Source organism: Cryptosporidium ubiquitum, assembly GCF_001865345.1.
Source record: "Cryptosporidium ubiquitum isolate 39726 chromosome Unknown contig_7, whole genome shotgun sequence".
NCBI classification, from domain to species: domain Eukaryota; phylum Apicomplexa; class Conoidasida; order Eucoccidiorida; family Cryptosporidiidae; genus Cryptosporidium; species Cryptosporidium ubiquitum.
This window is the reverse complement of record NW_021639830.1, coordinates 26232-38763: the sequence shown is the minus strand read 5'-3', so window position 1 is coordinate 38763 and position 12532 is coordinate 26232. Positions and strand designations below refer to the sequence as shown.

General features: G+C 30.6%; 7 protein-coding genes across 7 annotated transcripts; 3 read left to right on the top strand and 4 right to left on the bottom strand.

Annotated features, from left to right (window-relative positions):
• Window positions 1–13: 13 nt before the first annotated feature.
• On the bottom strand, window positions 14–760 carry cubi_00543 (cytidine and deoxycytidylate deaminase family protein; the record flags this gene model as incomplete). The annotated part of the gene is made up of 4 exons (XM_029017557.1): window positions 14–240; window positions 288–498; window positions 547–657; window positions 707–760. 4 exons carry the CDS (start codon window positions 758–760, stop codon window positions 14–16), a joined length of 603 nt encoding a protein of 200 aa, XP_028873355.1.
• A 511-nt stretch (window positions 761–1271) lies between these two features.
• Window positions 1272–2033, bottom strand: cubi_00542 (uncharacterized protein; the record flags this gene model as incomplete). Its single annotated transcript, XM_029017556.1, has 1 exon — window positions 1272–2033. The coding sequence occupies one exon, from the start codon at window positions 2031–2033 to the stop codon at window positions 1272–1274; it is 762 nt and encodes a 253-aa protein (XP_028873354.1).
• Window positions 2034–2611: 578 nt separating this feature from the next.
• Window positions 2612–4165, top strand: cubi_00541 (protein kinase; the record flags this gene model as incomplete). Its single annotated transcript, XM_029017555.1, has 1 exon — window positions 2612–4165. The coding sequence occupies one exon, from the start codon at window positions 2612–2614 to the stop codon at window positions 4163–4165; it is 1554 nt and encodes a 517-aa protein (XP_028873353.1).
• A 360-nt stretch (window positions 4166–4525) lies between these two features.
• On the top strand, window positions 4526–7117 carry cubi_00540 (DNA replication licensing factor MCM3; the record flags this gene model as incomplete). Its single annotated transcript, XM_029017554.1, has 1 exon — window positions 4526–7117. One exon carries the CDS (start codon window positions 4526–4528, stop codon window positions 7115–7117), a length of 2592 nt encoding a protein of 863 aa, XP_028873352.1.
• An 80-nt stretch (window positions 7118–7197) lies between these two features.
• cubi_00539 (uncharacterized protein) lies at window positions 7198–9048 on the bottom strand (the record flags this gene model as incomplete). The annotated part of the gene is made up of 1 exon (XM_029017553.1): window positions 7198–9048. One exon carries the CDS (start codon window positions 9046–9048, stop codon window positions 7198–7200), a length of 1851 nt encoding a protein of 616 aa, XP_028873351.1.
• Window positions 9049–9397: 349 nt separating this feature from the next.
• Window positions 9398–9760, top strand: cubi_00538 (uncharacterized protein; the record flags this gene model as incomplete). Its single annotated transcript, XM_029017552.1, has 1 exon — window positions 9398–9760. The coding sequence occupies one exon, from the start codon at window positions 9398–9400 to the stop codon at window positions 9758–9760; it is 363 nt and encodes a 120-aa protein (XP_028873350.1).
• Window positions 9761–10296: 536 nt separating this feature from the next.
• cubi_00537 (vacuolar protein sorting targeting protein 26) lies at window positions 10297–11217 on the bottom strand (the record flags this gene model as incomplete). The annotated part of the gene is made up of 1 exon (XM_029017551.1): window positions 10297–11217. One exon carries the CDS (start codon window positions 11215–11217, stop codon window positions 10297–10299), a length of 921 nt encoding a protein of 306 aa, XP_028873349.1.
• Window positions 11218–12532: the final 1315 nt, after the last annotated feature.

Below are 12532 nucleotides of genomic sequence, written 5' to 3'. Positions count from 1 at the left end.
AATTAATATTCATTCAGGATAATGAACAGTTTAATATTTTTAGGGGCCTTTTTCTTTTATTTTCTGGAGCTTTTGGATTTCCAGATTCATAGAAATCTTTAAGTATTTTAATTGTTTCATTCTCACATATTCCGGAAGTCAAAGTTATTTTGGAGATTTTATTTAAATGGTGATAGTCCAGTACAGATCCACAACCACCAAAACGATAATTTTTACATCCGAAAAATATTTTATTGATTCCTGATTTATGTTTTGAAAGAAAAGTTATTTTTAATACAACAACTTACCCAACTGATCAATAAATCCAATACACATTATACAGGGTTCTACGGTTACAAATAAATCATAAAAATTTCCGAAATTGAATCTAAATTTAGGGCAGTTACATTTATCTTGGTCTTGATGGATCGACTGAGTTGAGTTACTAAATTCTCTATTCATATAATTTAACTTATTGATCAATTTTTCTAAAGCAACGATTTCGCAATGTCTAGTTCCCTGAGTAATATATAGTTTATTTAATTTATATAGCGTTTAAATTCTTACATTTCTAGATATATTAGTCTCGTTATGCGCTTCTGATTCAATCTTCTTAGTGATTCTATTTACAATAACGCAGCCAACAGGGACTTCGTTATTACTGGCAGCCCACTTAGACTAAAAAAACGATTGTTTGAGTCCTTCGAAGTTATTTTGCGTTACTTACTAACTCAATTGCTCTATTCATGAAAATCTTCAATTCTCCATCATTATAACTCATTTTATAAAATTATTTTAAAATTAATACCGCGAAGACTAAGTTTGAAATATTTCTAAATAAATAGTTCAAAACAAACTATCTTGAAATATGTTGCTATTCTAATGAATATTATAACACTGAAATTAAATTCGTATTAAAGTTATTAGAATAAATAGAAATAATCCTTGTTATTCTTAAACGCGAGATTGAAAACGTAAATAATTATTTGTATAAAAACAAAATTCTTAATTTTCATATCATGTTGACATTTTACATTAAATATTACAAAAAAAAAAAATCCGATTATAGATTTGTATTATTGGCAATAAATAAATATTTGCAATGGTGATATAACATAAATTAAAGAAAAAAGTATTTAGGGATGTAGTGCGAACTTATAAAATATCAGTTGTTAGGAGAATATCCAACTATAATTAATTTTTCGAATGAAACATTAAATCAAATAAGCTATATATACGATATAAATGCATTGGTGGTAGGGACAATTATATAATCGATAGTTAAATTATTTTTACGGTGTCGCCGCTCTGTAAGGTGTAGCTTGTAGAGAGCATCTTTTATTCAATAACTTTACTCTCCAATCATTAGATCTTCGAATGCTACTGTTTTCCCCTTCATTCACCGAACTTTGATTATTTTTGGTCGATTTGATGCAGTTTTCAGATTCTTCTAAAATAGATGATTTAATATTTTCACTTTGTGGAACATTTCTACCAGGAGTTAATAAAATACCAATTTGATCAGAATTATAAGAATTCATAGGATTCTGTTGATTAATTTTACTATATTTCTCTGATTTAGAACTAGTTTCTAAATCAGTATGGTCGATGTGTTTCTCTTTCATTTCTTTTAAATCATCCAATTGATTTTTGGAATTTGTATCTGAAATGTTGTTACGAATTCTCCTCTTCTGGTTTTGATTCTTCAAATTTTTATTTCTGTGTTCATTGCAATTCAGCAGTACATTATTCTCAAGTTTGTTGAAGAGGGCGTCGTAATATACAAGTTTTTTTCTTTCTCTGGCACTCATTGCTGGATCAAAATGTGCCAAGTCCCACCTTGGTCCATCCCAAACAAGATTTTTTTTATATTTTTTCTTTATATTAGACTTTTCAAAATTATCATGTTTCATGTTAGTTTCAGTATTATTTTCTATGTATTGCGATTTTTGGTTGTTTATATGAAGGTAATTTTCCTTATTAGTATCACAGCTTAACTGAGGCTTTAAAGTATCTAAAGATGAAAGACTCACTTCACTTTTGTTAAGATTCATGATAAGCACAATAATCGTCGTATTCAAAGATCATAATAGTTCTTAATTCCAAATTTTTGTACTTGTCCTAAAAAAAGCCAACAATGTTATCCCGCTTTTAACAACTTTTACTAACAGTAATAATACCGCAGTTATTATGTGTGTTTATAAAGATATTCAAATTAAAAACTGATCATTAAATATAGAAAACACCACATTCGAAGTTATTCAAAACAGCTCTTAAAATCTGTAATGTTTAAATTGTTCCTGTTAGAAACAATATTTGTTATGAATATTTTGATTACTAAAAAATGAAATCATTTTTTGTAGTAATTCTATTTTAAAGTTAAAGTGTTTTCATTGACACTTTAATTTTTTAACACTTTTATGATTTTATAGAATATCTAATTTGCAAAAATTTTATTAATTGAAAAGCAGTGGTCAAACGCTGCACCTCGAGCATAAAGGATCTTTGCGCTAAAAAGATCTACATGCATTTTAATCAGGAAAATTCCAATAGCATTGTTTCTATTTATGTAGAGGAAGAAATAAACATCTATATGCAATTAAAGGGCACATGAAAAATTGAGAATATTAAAATGTCCAAATGTAATGGTTCGGGGAAAAATATATTTGCACTCAAAGGTAATAAATTTTTGTGTACGAGTAATGACTTTGGAAACAACATTAATTCTTGCCAGGAACTCAACGATTATATAAGGAACGAGGAGAAGCCACTTTTATTGCTACTAGATGGTATTAATCAAAATTTCCACGATGAAAAAGCTTCTTCACGAAAAAGGTTAATTGAATCTGATGAATATGAATCTATATTAAGTAAAGGACTAAAAACTAAGCGTATTCATAAACATGATATTTTGCCTATCAATGATTTTGATAAAAAAGATTATTTCAATGTTACTCCTGATAGACTATTGGGTTGTTATGCTAACTTAACGAAATTAGGTGTAAGAATAGACGACTATTTTTTGATAATTTCAAAAATCAACAGTAACAAAAGATCGCAAGATAATTCTGATAGTGCTCTGAATGAAAACGGAAATCCAGAGAGAACGAATAACAATCGGCCAAAACTTTATTGGGCAAAGCATATTGCAACTGGATTTCCCGTCGTAATCAAGGTAGTTAAGAAGACCAGAATTATGTCGTCCTTTCCTGGAAGTTATTCAATTTGGAAGAAACTATGTTTGAAACTATTAAATTTACCGTACCATCCTAACGTGATGAAGATTTATCAAGTTCTTGAAGATGAAAATAATTTCTATCTTGTAATGGAAGGTTTGGAAGGTGGAGAGCTTTTTCAATTTTTAATTACAGAACAGGCCATTCCGGAAGAAACATGTAAATATATTATTAGACAAATATTGGAAAGTGTAAACCATTTACACTGTTTAAAGATGCTCCATCGTGATGTAAAACCTGAAAACATCATGTTCAGATATAAAAGAAGAGAAGAAAAACCATACTCTCCAATGTCAGCATCATCATTGTCAACTTTTGAAGGTACTGATGACAAATTAGGATTAGAAAGAAATAATAGAAAAGAGGAAAGTATTGCTCACCTTTCACTAAAGTCTTCTAGAGAATATTTTGAAGTTGTACTGGTTGATTTCGACACTTGTGAACTTATGGACGATAAACCTCACGTACAAATGATAAGAATGAAGAAGAGATTAGTAGGAACATTTGGTTATCTTGCACCAGAAGTATTAAATGGAGGTGAATATTCCGCAGCATCAGATTTATGGAGCATAGGAATAATACTGTATATATTGATGACAGGGATCCCTCCACTTAGGATTGATTTAATGTGTGATTACCCTAAAGCTTTGGAGGTATTGAAAGTAATAAGCGACCAAGGAGGATTTCAATTTGATGCACCACCTTTACCTGATTTCCCTCTAGCACAAGATTTGTGTATAAGACTCTTACAATGGGATCCAAAGAAGAGAATACAATCCTGTCAGCAGGCATTGAAACATCCATGGTTGATAGATTCTTTTAAATATAATCCAATAGGACCAATATATAAACAAATTCTGTGTAATATAGATATAAAAGAAAAGTTGAACAAGAAAAATACAGATAAAAATATAAAGGAGATAGAAGATATGGAAAAATTGGATACATAGTGTATCGCAATAATTTACGACCAAATGTTGCTAATTTGGCTAAAATGCAGATTTACAGCATTAGAGATCGCCATAACTTAACGATAATATAATGTAAACTGTACATTTAAATAGAATAAGATAAAATTGTTTGTCTAATAACAATATTATATGAGTTGATCTTCAATATTATCTATTTTATTTATTATATTTTTCTTTCACAAACTTTCAACTCTGACTTTGTATTGAGCGCCTACATAAGATTCCCCACACTTCATTTTTTTTTAATTCACAAGGAGCTAGTATTTAAATGTTAATAGTTATTTCTGCTCAGAAATAGTTTTAGGTGCGTATATTCTGAATAGAATAATCCATTAAAAGATGCTTAGTAGTCTTTCAGATAGTGAGCTCTCTGAGCAACTTAGTCAAGTTTATAAAAGCTTTTTACAAGGTGATGATGAATACTCCTCTAAGATTAAGCAAATGGCAGTCGAAAATATAGAATCTGGGCGTGTTCTTATAGAATTGAGTGACTTAAGAAAAATAAGTGACGAACTTCCCCAAAAAATCATTAATGAACCCTATGTATATGTATCTCCCTTTGAAGAAGTAATTAAAGATTTGGTTGATCTTGAAAGAGAGATTGATAAAAATTCCTCATCAAAATCTTCACTATTCAATGCAAGAGTCGGTTTTACTGGTTGGTTTGGTCGTAATCACCTAACACCACGCGGTCTTACTGCAAGCAATATTAATCAAATGGTTTGTGTTGAAGGTATAATATCACAATGCTCTATTGTTAAACCAAAATTAGTTAAATCAGTCCATATTTCTAAAGGTCATTTAATTGGGCAAAGCGACACTTCTGGCGGAGCAAATCAAACTTTTGTCGAAGTAAGGGGACATCGTGACATTTCTTGTTTAATAAGAGACCGTTATATTCAAAGTGGTGTTCCTTCAGAAGATGGGCAAGGTAACAAAATGGAGGTGGAAATAGGGTTATGTAGATATAAAGATAGCCAAAAAATGACATTGCAGGAGTTGCCCGAAATGATACCTACTGGACAGCTACCTAGAAGTATTGAAATAGTAGCAGAAGATGATTTGGTTGAAACGATTAAGCCAGGTGATAGAGTCAAGATTGTGGGAGTTTACAAGCCAATTTCAAGAAGAGAAAACAACACAATAACTGGAATTTTTAAGGTTGTGATAGTTGCAAACAATATTCAATTATTAAATAAAAATGTTACCTCTCCAGAGTTGACTCCTCAAGAAATAAAAATAATGAAGGAAATTTCTGCCAGAAATGATACTTTTGAGATTTTGTCAAGATCATTTGCATCTTCTCTTTGTGGGCATGAATACATTAAAAAAGGCCTATTGCTTGGAATATTAGGAGGTGAAGAACATAATCTTGAAAATGGAACACATATCAGGGGCGATATACATACACTGTTGATAGGAGAGCCTTCTTGTGGTAAATCTCAATTGTTAAGATTCGTTATGTCAATAGCTCCGCTTGCAATTAGTACTACAGGAAGAGGCTGTTCAGGTGTGGGTTTAACTGCAGCGGTCACTCACGACCCTGACACAAAGGAGAGAAGATTGGAAGCTGGAGCGACAGTATTAGCAGACAGAGGAATAGTATGTATTGATGAATTTGATAAAATGAGTTTCTCAGATAGAGTTGCAATTCATGAAGTTATGGAACAACAAAGAGTTACAATCGCCAAAGCAGGAATACAGGCATCTCTGAATGCAAGATGTTCTATTTTTGCAGCTGCAAACCCAGTATATGGGCACTTTGATGATTCCATGGAGCTCAGCAGACAGATCGCTTTTCCTGATTCCTTGCTTTCAAGGTTTGATTTAATATTTATTGTGAAGGATTCCAGAAATTCACAGCAGGATCGGAAAATTGCTTCGCAAGTTCTTTCGCAAGTTCGATATAACAAAAATTCAACGCAAGACTCAAAGATAAATAAGACAAATAGTGGTTTCGTCATACAACCAGAGTACAAAGATAATGACGAAAATGAGATAAATGAGTTAAACGACATTTGGCAAGTTCCATCAAATAAAATAACAGATAAAAAATCTCAAAAGAACAATTTGAAAGGCCAAACTGAAGATAAAGTATTAACAACCTCATTCTTAAGGAAATATATTCATTACTGTAAATATGTAAGAAACATACCTAAGCTAACTGATGATTCAGCTGAGTTAGTGGCCCGAATTTTTACAGAGCTGAGGGCTAAGTGCATTAATCAATACAGAGGTGGTACTACTTGCACAACCCGTACACTTGAGGGAATAATTAGATTAGCAACAGCACACTCTAAACTAAAAATGAGAGATTCTGTAATTCCCGAAGATGTGTTGATTGCATTCGAATTGCTCAACTATGCAATGTTCGGAGAGATGATTGAAAGAGAGAATTTGCTTAATGATATATTTGAGAAAGACGCTGATACCGAAATAATGCAGGAAGATAACTCCAGAAACAAAAGGAGAGAAGAAAAAAAGTGTCAAAGATCCAAGACTAATCCAAGCAAAAACCCAGAATTAAGTGTTCTTGAAGAAAATGATCATAATATTGTTGCTCCTCCTCCAAGTTCGATTGTCACTCCCAGTAGAGAGAAAATTAATTGCAAGGAGTCCGCTGCTCGTGGCCACCAAGTTGCTCTTGCTGCCGCAAATATCCTTAGAGAAGGAAACGACATCAATAATGAAGATTTAGAATTAGTTGGTATCAAGAAGAAATTCATTATTTCATGTATTGCAGAACAATTTTCTGAATCAGGCCTTGAAGCGATGCTTCAGGAAGAATTATTTAACATTATCATCTCAAAAGCGAAAGAACAAGGGAATAATTTCGTGATTACTTATGAAGAGATAAAAGAAGTTGTGGGGATCTTAGAAGAAGAAAATAAACTTATGATTGATGGAGACACTATATACTCAATTGTTTAGATGTTCTAAATCAAGTAACTTTCTTTTTATTTTGAACCCACTTTTTCCATTTTTAAATATAATAAAATTGTATATTTGAATCATACGCTTGAATTATCTGATTTCATTCCATATATAGGAGTTTTAGAGCCATGATTATAATGTGGAATTTGACTCTTCTGCTCTTGGTATTGGTTAAAATGATAGTATTCGTTGTAGGGAGGATATGTACCTCTTGGAGGTGGTGGAATCCCACCCGCAATAAACCCAGGATTAATATTTGATGATTCGAGTTTAGGAACAGACTTATTTGTCTGTTTTGTTGTATTTGAAAATGTAATTGGAACGTTTGAAAATACATCATACCATTGATTTATCTGTTTTGCCATGAAATTAGTATTACTTTGTATTCCTTCTGATATGTCAGTAGGGTTAATTGAATTTATTTGCCTAGTACCAAATTGTTTTTGTATTACCTCCATTGTTCTTTTATTTTTTTGTCTCCTCCAAATATCATATGCAAAGTTGAACCCTGAAGGGCATTTGTTATCAGAAAACTGGTTTGTCTTATTCGAATTGTTATTTGAAGACATCCTACGAAGAAGAGATGATTGACTTGAAGTTGAATCTAGTGAAAATAACTTATTTTTATTATTTATTTTTTTATAATTACAGTACTTAGGGCCAGAAATCATCCCAGGGGATTCCTTTTGTTGGGACTTAGCTGCTTTAAAAAAACACACTCTGTTCAACATATCGTAGGTAAAGAAGTCGCATCCCAAATCGACTTGACATTGTAGCTGGCAATCAAACGCTGTTGCTAATGAGTGTATAATTTGAATAGTATATCCTGGATACTCAATATCAGATTCATAACATCCGTTAATATCATTACTTGGAATTGGATTAGTATTACCACCGTTTTCTCTGTTAACCTCATTCCATTTTCTTGGAATTATATTATTTTGCGAATCTTTAGATTTATTTTCCCAATTTTTAAATTCACTTTCTATATTTTTTCCGCTTTCTTTCGAATGATTATTTAAGTCGATTGTATTAGCTCCATCTGAATTAATGCTTGGAAATGCACACTCGTACTTATCTGGAGGAGCTAAATCCTTACAACACATATTTAAGTCGCCGCATATCATTGGATCTTCTTCACACTCATTTATATTAATGCAAATTTTATTGTTTATTGGGGATGTCATATATCCAGCGGATCTAAAACAGTCACAAATATAGCTACCTGGAGTATTGATGCAGCTCGAAATACTAAGGTCACATGGGTTATTCTCTTCGCATTCATTTATATCTATACATGTTTTTCCGTCTTCATGTAACTTGAATCCACGGTTACATTCACATTTTCCACGTCCATCATTTCCCATAATACAATTTTGAGAACAGTCATTTAATCTTCCATTAAAATCTGTACACTTATTTATGGGACGGCATCTTCCTTGGTCAAATATCAACTCTCTATCAAGGCATTCACATTTAAATGACCCTTCAGTATTAATGCACAATGTGGAGCTTGGGCAAACACTTAGCTCCATACACTCGTCAATATCAACACACACATTTAAACGGTGTTCATGCTTTCTAAAACCACTTAAACATTCACATTCATAGCTCCCTATCGTATTAACACACCTCTGAGTTTTGATTTCACATGTGTGAATTCCTAGTACGCATTCATCAATATCCTGGCATCCTGTGCCTCCTATTAATCCATCACCTTGAAAACCATTAGAGCATCTGCATTTGGGAGCGCCAATAAATAAAGTTTCAACGTAACACTCTGCATTTTCTGTACAGGGATTATTTCCTATTGTGCATGCATTAATTACCTGTTGATTTGTTTTTCTAATCCAAATTATGAAAATAAAAGTAACAATTATTACACGAGGAATTTTTACCTCCAAAAGTGGTTTATTATATAGATTCATTCACAAATACATTTAAGCAGGTATATTTATATTTATATATTATTTTGCCTTAATTTTCCAATTTATTTTGTAACTAATATTAATGATTTAAAAAAAAATTATTAGCGGAAAATGTTTTGAATAATCTCGGAAAAGCGAAGAAAAAGATATAATAATTTGTAGGATCACAGCAAAATGCAATAATTAATAACACGTGAATACATGAAAATAAAATTTTAAGAAAAGCGTGTTTTTGGTTTGAACCTTGGCGCAATCAATAATTGAAATATAGTCTAATTGGACAATCTTCATATTTTTTTAATTATTAATCTCATTGTTAAATATTAGCACAGTAGTAATAGGTGACATTATGCTCAACAAATATGTATTTCGTTGTAAGAAATGCGGTTCAACGCTATTTACAACGGAACACATAATTCATCACAAAAGATTTAATGGAAGTAAAGAATTTAACCCAGAGAATAAAAATGACTTGTGTACATCATATTTTATTTCAAACATCTCCTGGATGGAAGGTTACACCGGGCAAAATGGTAGGATAGTTTGCCCAAATCAATTTTGTGGCTCAAAATTAGGATACTATTGTTGGTTTGGCGAGAAGTGTTCTTGTGGATACTGGCAAACACCGTCATTCCAAATTCATAAATCTAAAGTTGATTATCTTCCAGATTCTCAAAGACAAAACAATATTAATATTACAATTATAGAATGAAATTCCAAAATTTATATTATAATATAGTGAACCTAAACATTTTCATATTTTTTATATAATTGGCGATTTTAATCAACATAAGAAAAAAAATTTGATTCAGATTTTATGTTAAGTGCATATGAATAATGGAGATAATCTTCATTCAGTTCAGATGAAAACAATTCTACAATCCGATTCATTAGTTAACATTATCATATTTGAATTAGAAAGATGAAAAAAAGAAAAAATTAAAATAAATACTCAAATTACAGAAACTTATCGAGAAAGTTGTGAGATCTAAGTTGGTAACGGCAAAGCCTCAGATTATAAGGAGAAATATTAGATTACTTAATAAGTCCGAATTTAATCAGATTGAAATATTAAAACAGTTAATTACTCTTAAAACCCAATTTTTATGCAATAGCTTTAATAATTTATTATTTCATTATCAATTAATAACCTCAGATTAATTCGCTACTTTAGAGTATTTTCCAGCTCTTATGCTAAAATTATGTTTGATCAAGAAAGTCATATAAAAGTATGGAATAATTAAATATTTATCCAATTTTTTTTCTCCAAAGTGTAATTTCTTGCCTCTTAAAATACCTTCTATCCTCTTCATCAACAATAATTAAATTTAAAAAATATCTAACTGAGAGTTTATTTTGCAAATTCTTATATGTAGGTGTCAGGTCGCAACCACATAAATACATTCTTAGAGGAATAGTTTCCTGTTTTGCAGGCGCACCATCCATAATTTCAAATTTAGAAAGTACTTCGGTCTCGGTTATTGCATTCGGCCCAGACCCACAAGTTTCAAGCCTGATAATATCAATCTCCATATATTTGATTTTAAGCCGTACAATTGAGAAATAGACTTTGCCAATAACTACATCTTTTAAATGATAAGACGATTTGTCATATTCAAGTTCAATATGCAAGCAGCCTTCTACGCCAACCTCCATTTTAATCCCATCTTGAATTTTATTCTTTTCGGAAATAGAACTAGGGATGTTATTGTTCAAATTTTGTACAACAAAGTCAACTTCTTTAACAATATTGCTTGCATATGCTCTTAGAACTGTAAGTCTTACAAAATATCTCAGTTGAATATTCGTTCCATAATATGTTTCATATGGTTTGTCCACTGCGTTGAATTTCCATTTGTATTGTTTTGTTTCGAATAAGCTACCAGAAGGTTCCAAGTCTTTAGTAATAGAGAAAAAATCATAGGATGAAGATTGATCGTATATTACATCTATTTGTCCAATTACTTCAACCCTAATGCCTTGGTGATCTAGCTTTCTTCCTGGTTTGACAACGACCACTGCAACTCCACTTATATCTTCGCCATCGCTAAAAATTAATCCCTTTTCTCCTTTTCTATTTTTGCTAAGTGGCGCAGATTTTCTTCCCACATCTTGATTAATTGAAAGTTCTAAGTTACACGCATTAATACTGGAAAGGAACGAAAGCATTATGTAAGATAAGTTTCTTAGGCCAAATTTAAATATGAATTATCTTAAACCAAATATAGTTTGTTCATTACAAATTCAATAAAAAAATAATATAGTGCGCCACAATTTTTGTGCGTTAATCATTTAAATTGCTATCTCTGAAACAAAATTGTTGCAATTGGTATTTCTAATTAAATATATAAAAAGATGAGCATAACCCCAAAGCAGAGTTTTATATACAAAAACTAATGAATTAATGTTTTAAAGTTGAAAATTAATGAGAAATGGTTAATTTTTTTTATTTAATCGATATTTTACTTTTTAGCTCATTGGCATTTACTCTAAATTTAAATGAAGCTAATATATATTACAATATTGTTCTGAGCCTATCTACGCTGTTCCTTACAAGAATTTTGAGTTTTTTTTTGGAATTTAATATAAGTATTGAAAGTAATAGTCATTTTTACTTTATTCACAACCTATCATTTCCTTTACTTCTTCTTTCTATTGCAAATTCTGGAAACGGTTTTGGATCCATTTCAAGTTACTCAGTAAATTTATTTTCGATTTGTATTTCAGTATCAAGTATAGTTGTATATAAATTGAATAGCATTTTTTTTTCAAAAAAATGGCCATTTTTTTTTAAGATAACAGCATTTACATTGTTTTTCTTATTTATTGTTTTAAATAAATGCCAATATAAAATAACTAAGATGGTATTTTTTACAATAACTTATCATCTGACTTTATTACAGTTTTTGTTAAATTCAGCTAATGAAAAAGATGGCCATTGCACTCAATTTGGTGAATTGAATATTTTTTCTCAAATAGTTTCTTTTCTACTTCTAATTTCGCTTTCAAATTTTGAAATAAAGAACTCGAATTTCTTATTCGAATGGAAACAATGTATTAATAGTATAACTATTATTGCGACATTACTGATTCCCGTTAACTTTTTTATATTTGAAATAACTCTAAACGATAGAAGAACATCACCACAAGAAACATTCAAAATTAAAATTTTTCGCAAATATTCAAAAATGGTTGCATTGAGTGTATTATACCCATCTTTTTATTATACAGCCAAGTATATTTATAAAATATCTACTTTCATAATAATAATGATAACTGAATCTTTAACTATACAGAAATTGATAATCTACTGGGCTTTTGTAATGCTTTGTTTACCATTGTTGTTTAAAGTAATAAATTATTTAAGCTCTGATTCAAAAACTAGAAAAATATTCACACGAAAAATTTTTCATCTATTTTTAATCGCACTTTTTTTTCCTCAAATAGTATTATTTAATATAACGCCTAACAAAGAATTTCAAGA